The 7,500-nt window shown below is 42.3% G+C and overlaps 1 protein-coding gene across 4 annotated transcripts in view; it reads right to left on the reverse strand.

Annotated features, from left to right (window-relative positions):
* The window catches only part of LOC143277326 (uncharacterized), a 329,350-nt gene that overhangs the window by 4,022 nt on the left and 317,828 nt on the right, over positions 1-7,500 (reverse strand). For all 4 annotated transcript variants that reach the window (XR_013053733.1, XM_076582108.1, XM_076582107.1 and 1 more), the window contains 7 exons: positions 7,226-7,498; positions 6,309-6,590; positions 4,897-5,027; positions 3,610-3,793; positions 3,188-3,377; positions 863-1,011; positions 53-205 (listed from right to left, as the gene is read on the reverse strand). Coding sequence is in view for 3 of the 4 variants with exons in the window: in XM_076582108.1 (XP_076438223.1) it covers positions 53-205; positions 863-1,011; positions 3,188-3,377; positions 3,610-3,793; positions 4,897-5,027; positions 6,309-6,590; positions 7,226-7,498 (1,362 nt within the window). In the remaining variant the exon portion in view is untranslated. The remainder of the gene's footprint in view (positions 1-52; positions 206-862; positions 1,012-3,187; positions 3,378-3,609; positions 3,794-4,896; positions 5,028-6,308; positions 6,591-7,225; positions 7,499-7,500) is intronic.

Genomic DNA, 7,500 nt, shown 5'->3' on the forward strand with positions numbered 1-7,500 from the left:
GTGTGTGTGTGTGTGTGTGTGTGTGTGTGTGTCTGTGTGTGTGTGCACTAACCTGCACACGGCAGTCTCCATTGCCGTCTCCACAGACAGACAGTGATTCCAATGTCCACCACAATCATCACTGTCAGTCCCACACCCACACCTGCTCCAAATCCTACAGAACATTGTCCGCTGTTGTCTGTGGTGGGTGCAGACGTAGAGGCCTCTGAAACATAGCAGTCAAATGACAACAAACAACAACAAACAACAATAAACAACGAACACTGTGAACAATAACACTGAGAGAGAAAAAGAAAAGAAACTAAAGAAAAGATGAAAGACGATGTGGGTGATGTTGTAAGCAGAAGAAGAAGAAGAAAAAGAAGGAGGAGGACGAGGAGGAGAAGGAGGAGGAGGAGGAGGAGGAGACAGAAAAGAACAGACCATTATCAGAACAGAACAAAACTGAATATAATACATTTCATTGTCATTAAACATTAAGGTTTACAAGATGCATGCATATGCAATGCCACTCTGAAAATAATCCATTGTGACGTCAAATATGTTTTCTCAACGTTGTTATACGCATACACAATACTCTGTGAGATATATATTAACCATTCCGTACAACGAAAGTGTATCCATGTTTATAGCTAATTTACACACCCCCACACCCCTTCATCTCTGCCTGTCTCTTCCCTACACTTTATTTCTTGCACTTTTTCCCCTACCCCTTCCAACTTACCAACATAGTTCTAATCTTCTTACACTTGCGTTTCTTTTATACAATGTTAAAAAAAATGTACACGTCTTTGTCAGTTGGTATCGTGTCTCTCTCCCTCTCTCTTCTTCCTCCTTCTCTCTGTCTCTGTCTCTCTCTCACTCTGCATTTGAAGACGGAAGGTGAAGGAGACAGCCTGGGTCTGTGTTGCCATGGTGACGTTGTAATAGCCAGCCCAGTCCTGCGTGACGTTGGACGTTCTGAGGACACAGCTGGACCTGAATGCCACGCTGGTCTGTTCACACGTCACGCTGAAATGGAGTGTTGCAACACTTGAAACCACTGAACACGTCAGTGAGCGATCCAAATGAACAAAAGAATTCTAAACCTGTATTTCTTAAATATGTATATATATGGTGTGTGTCCATCGAGATCGATGATGACCATCGTTGTCATCCAGCTGGGGGATGGGGGGAGGGTGGTGGTGGGGTGGGGGGGAGGATGCTCATGAATCTATCTGTGAATGCGCAGATGGCTGAATAGTCCAATCTGCGCACGAAATGTTCGCTGACAGTTCGGGCAGACAAAGACAGGCATACCATTGTCAGGGAGCTTGTTTGCCCGTGACTTTCTGGCCTGCCTCTTCTGAACAGCTGCAGCAGTCCTGTTGGTCTCGCACAACTTGGCGCCTTTGTGCACAGCAGCACGCCATTTGTCACGGTCCACTGCAGATTCCTCCCAGGAGTCAGGGTTGATATCAAACGCTTTCAGAGAGACTTTCAGAGTATCTCTGAAGCGCTTCTTGTGACCTCCATGTGATCTCTTCCCTTGTTGCAGCTCGCCATAGAAGAGCCTTTTGGGCAGCCGATGGTCTGGCATGCGCGCCACGTGTCCAGCCCATCGAAGCTGGGACTGCATCAGGATGGTGAAGATGCTGGGAAGGGTGGCTTTTGCGAGCACCTCTGTGTCTGGGGTCTTGTCTTGCCACTTGATGTTCAGTAGCTTCCTGAGGCATGTTGTGTGGAAGTGGTTCAGCTTCTTGGCATGTCGTTGGTACACTGTCCAAGTTTCGCAGGCGTACAGTAGTGTGGGGAGAACTACTGCTCTGTAGACCTTTAGCTTGGTCTCAAGACTAATGCCTCTTCTGTTCCAGACATTTGCACTGAGTCTACCAAAAGTTGCGCTTGCTCTTGCAATCCTGACGTTCACTTCATCGTCGATGGTCGCATTTCGTGACAGTGTGCTGCCAAGGTATGTGAACCGCTCCACCGCACTGAGTCTCTGACTGTTGACTGTGATGTTGGGCTCAACGTAGGGTTTCCCTGGGGCTGGCTGATAGAGAACTTCAGTTTTCCTCGTGCTGATGGTAAGGCCGAAGTTCCTGGTGGCAGTGGCAAACTTGTCAACGCTGAGTTGCATGTCAGCTTCAGATCCAGCGTTGAGGGCACAATCATCAGCAAACAAAAAGTCTCTGATGATGTCTGTCATGACCTTCGTTTTTGCTTGAAGCCTTCTGAGGTTAAACAACTTACCATCTGTTCGGTACTTTAGGCCGATTCCAACATCGCCATCTCTGAAGGCATCAGTAAGCAATGCAGAGAACATGAGGCTGTACAGCGTTGGAGCCAGGACGCAGCCTTGCTTGACACCATATGTGACAGGAAAAGGAGCAGATGTTTCGCCTTTGTCCTGGACTCGAGCCTGCATGCCTTCATGGAATTGGCTGACCAAGGAAATAAATTTCCGAGGGCATCCGTACTTGGCCAAAAAACACAAAAAACAACAATGAATAAATACATATAAAAACAATAAATACTTCACTTGAAACCATTGAACACATCAGTGAGCGATCCAAATAAACAAAAGAAATCTAAACCTGTATTTCTTATATATATATATATATATATATATATATATATATAATTTGTTTATTTATTTATTGTTTTTATATGTATTTATTCATTGTTGTTTTTTGTGTTTTTTGATTGATTGATTCATTCATTTATTCGTCCATCTATTTACTTATTTGTTTCTCATTCATTTGTTTAGCTATTTATTTATTCATTTGTTGGTTTGTTTATTCGTTTTTGTTTGTTTGTTGTTGTTGTTGTTTTTGTTTGTTTGTTTGTTTTTAATTTATACATTCATTCATTCATTCAGTCATTCATTCATTGTTTATCTGATAGCATATACCCCATTTTCTATAATCAATTCACCCCACTGACAGTATTTAAATGAGCCTGCTAAAGTTACATACCCTCATGCACACGTCATACAATTTGAAGCTGTGTTTTAAAGTGCTGTTCATTGACATTTAAAAAGATAATAGTTTGCTTTGATATCATATTTTGCTAAGATAATATTCTGCCTTGCTGTTCCAATCTCATGAGCTCAAGGTTTGAAAATAGAACACCAATAAACAAATGGACTTTGAAAATGGACTAAATTACATGTAAGGATAGTGGAAGTCTTTATTGCCCACGTTACCTGAAGAGGCCCAGTGTGGGTGGGTACCCGGCCCCTGTGGGGTGGGACCCCAGGTAGAGGAAGCTGGCAGTGTGAGGAGTGTCTGTGGTCAGGATCTGGAAGTGAAGTTCTCCTTGTCCTTTGCTGCCGTCCAGGACTGGAACTCCGTCCTCTTGGGAGTCAAAACTGTCACTGACCACTCGCATGTCACCTGGGGTAAACACAGCAAAGAACAATTACGCATAACAAAGAATGTGCGGAATGCATGATGGATTCAATTTTCGTTTCTTTCACCATGTATTTGGCTAACATATGATGGAGGAACTTTCTTGTTTATACACCCTCCCTCTGTTGTATTGTAGGGAAGAACAAAGAAAACGAAAATTCCAGATGTGAAAAGAAAAACAGAAAGAAAAGAAATCACCTTCAGCACACCCACTTACAGAGGACTCTGAGTGTAGCAGAGGAGTTAACAGGTCTGCCCACTTCGTTGTCAGCTGTGCAGGTGTAAACGGCACTGTTCTCACATCGTGCGTTTCTCATAGTGTGTGTCATCACTGACCGCTGTCCTGTGACGTCAGAACTTCCGCCCGTTAACCTGGCCACTTCTCTCCCTTGATCGTCAGACTGACCAAAAAATATTAATCAGCAGATTTTGTAGGTTTTTTTAATTTTTTTTATTTGTTTGTTTGTTTGAGGTTTTTGTTGTTGTTGTTGTTGCTTTTTTTGTGCGGGTAGGGGGGGGTGGCGGGGTGGAGGATGGAGGGGGCAGGGGGAATCAGGGATCGGCCGGGAGAATCGGGGATTGGGGGGAGGTGGGGAATGGAAAAGGGAGTAGATAAACAGGTTCAATATCCCTGTTGATGTAACAAGTTATTGTTCAGTAACCAACATGGAATCAGAAAAAAAACCCAACAAAAATCAAGTTATTTTGCGTGTTATCATGTTTGCTGTCATAAATCTTAAAAGAAAGTTTAAAATCGATTATGCTGAGTTTGGTCGATTACTTTTCCCTTACTTTTCGATTCGCTTAGCTTTGAACAGAGAAACAAATATCGAACTGGAGACCACATATAGGGAGACATTTCTCTATGATTGGTGAGTTGTTGGTTTTTTTGTTTTCTTTTGTTTTTTTGTTTTGTTTTGTTTTTTGTTTGTTTCTTTTTTGATGTGATGACTTCAGTCAGTTACAATTGAAATTATCAAATCGGTGTGATTTTAGTTGCTATCCAGACTTTTACTCCAGACGTAAGCTATCTTAGTACATTGATTAAAGATAGTGTAATAATTCCACTTCACAAACTCAAGAATCTAAAATCTGAATTTTATTCAAATGTCAGTCCAGGCATACATGAGATGTCAATCTCTGAGGTAAGATGGCAACTGAATGTGTTTATTCTCTGACCTCACAGGTTGTCAATCTCTGAGGTAAGATGACAACTGAATGTGTTTATTTTCTGACGTCACATGTTGTCAATCTCTGAGGTAGCATGACAACTGAATGTGTTTATTCTCTGACGTCACATGTTGTCAATCTCTGAGGTAAGATGACAACTGAATGTGTTTATTCTCTGACGTAACAGGGTGTTAATCTCTGAGGTAAGATGACAACTGAATGTGTTTATTCTTTGACTCACAGGTTGTCAGTCTCTGAGGTAAGATGACAAATCAATGTGTTTATTCTCTGACGTCACAGGTTGTCAGTCTCTGAGGTAAGACTCACCACGTACCAAGACCAAGTGAGGGGAAGGTCTGGCAAAGTCAGCAGTGCACTCAAAGATGACGTCAGTGGACTGGCTCTCTGCCACCTCCAGCAGTGTGGTCTGGTTGTTCAGTGTCAGCTGGACTGACGTCACTGGGACTGAAACACACCAACCCATGACAGCTACAGACAAACTTACACATCGCACTGACTGTAACATGGGAACAGTTTAGTGCTTCTGTTATGAACACACATCAACAACTGATAGTTAGAAAATCAACTTGGTGAAATAGCGTAAATCCAAACTGATGCAACACACCATAGTTTGATTCCAGGCGCCTGCAAGAACCGTGTCGAGATAAAACATGGACAGCCTGTCAGATCCCTTCGTTGGTCCTGTTTGCACACAACCCACTGTTTGCACAACCTACTGTTTGTACAAGCCACTGTTTGCACAACCCACTGTTTGCACAACCCACTGTTTGTACAAGCCACTGTTTGCACAAGCCACTGTTTGCACAACCCACTGTTTGTACAAGCCACTGTTTGCACAACCCACTGTTTGCACAACCTGCTGTTTGCACAAGCCACTGTTTGTAAGCAAGACCGAAAGTTCAGTACATGGATAGGCAGATTATGGGTCTATCAAACAAGCGACAGTCATCTCCCATTGCTATTAATATATTTATTTTTAAATGATTTATTCATTTATTTATTTATTCATATATCTATTTGTTTGCTTGTTTGTTCGTTTGATTGTTTGTGTTGTTGTTTGTTGTTGTTGCAGTTTCGTGTGGTTATTTTCCTTTCTTTCTGTATAATTATGTTCGATTATATGTGTATTTATTTATCCATTTATCAACTTAAGTATTCCTGTGTTTCCTTGTTCCATTGCTTGTTCCTTTACTTTTCATTTATTTACCCACTTACATTGACTTCTGTCATTGACCCCGTTTGGCCTTTGTTTGGTTGTCCACTTGTCCAGTTGTTGACTTGTCCACTTGTTGACTTGTCCACTTAATTTCGCTTTTTGTAACACCTTTTATATTCCCTGTTTGATATGGTCTCTCGTATTAGCATGCATGATAAGCACTACACGAGGCGATACTATTCTCACTTGCAATGCTAGGTATGCTGGCCTATTTGATCGTGTGTGTGTGTGTGTGTGTGTGTGTGTGTGTGTGTGTGTGTTTGTGTGCGACACACACACACACACACACACACACACACACACACACACACACACACACACATATATATATATATATATATATATATATATATATATATAAAGAGAGAGAGAGAGAGAGAGAGAGAGAGAGAGAGAGAGAGAGAGAGAGAGCACCATTCCTCATACAATAAATATACTATCCAGCAAGGCTTTATTCTTATTTTGAATTATTGAATGTTCACCACAGTTCAGTTACTGGACATACTCACAGTACACCTGAAGAGTGACAGAAGCTGTTAGCGTGTACCATGACGGAGACTTGTTTTTCCACTTGGCGCTGCAAGTACAGTTCCTGCCGTCATCGTCACGTGATGCTGTCACCTGGATGGTGCTGCTGACCCCGCTGACCTGACCTCCACTGTCACAGGTGAAGGTCACTGACGACACAGCAGGGTTCCCGCCATGCACTGTGCAGGTCATGGTCTGGGTGTTTCCTTCATAGAGACCTTGTCCATTGTAGCCAGTGATCACTGGTGCTGAGGAGGGTGGGTCTGTAATATCGAGAGAGATAGACATATAAATAGTGAGAGATAGGTGACAATGTTATTATAAATTTGTTATTCAACATATCTCTCTTTGTACATATAGTTATATAGAAATAATTATTCTTAAAGCACATGTAAATGCTGTGACTAAAACTAAGCCTATAACTTATTACATATATTTTTTTTAAGTTCTTATTGTATACTATCATAGAACCATGTACCTTAACATCGGGAAGACCAACAAATCAAAGATCCCTTCAGGAAGGCAACAACAACAAGAACAACAACAATAACAGCAGTACTACTACTACTACTACTAATGATAATTATAATGACAATAATAATGATAGACATGTACACACACACACATAGATAAACTGAAAAGAATCGACAGATGATTCTGACAATGGGCAATCAGCAATTTTCACGAATAGCTTTGACTGAGAGTTATGAATGATCGAAACATGCAGGGTTCTATTGTCCGTGCTGATGCTGATTAAAAATATGAATGGTTTATCCATACAGCTATCTCGAGCACGCACACACATACACACACACACGCGCGCGCGCGCGTGCGCACACACACACATAAATACAACATTTCCACATGAATGTACAACTGTATATGTCAAATCACTCACAGTGAATCATCAGTGTCCGTGTCTCAGACGTTTTCCCCACACTGGTGATGGGGTTGACAGCAGTGCAGGAAATGACGTCACCATTATCTCCCTGTGTGGGGGTAAAGCTGCACGTGCTCTGTGTGATTCCAGCACATTGACTTCCGCTCCAGCTGTAGTTGGCACCAGGATTGACCCCCACAGCACTGCAGGTCAAGGTCAGGGGCGGGTTACTCTGTGTGGGGTGAAGATCATACACTGGAGGGTCGGGCAGATCAGTACGGGTAGGACCATCT

The sequence above is a fragment of the Babylonia areolata genome, chromosome 34 (genome assembly GCF_041734735.1).
Source record: "Babylonia areolata isolate BAREFJ2019XMU chromosome 34, ASM4173473v1, whole genome shotgun sequence".
NCBI classification, from domain to species: domain Eukaryota; kingdom Metazoa; phylum Mollusca; class Gastropoda; order Neogastropoda; family Buccinidae; genus Babylonia; species Babylonia areolata.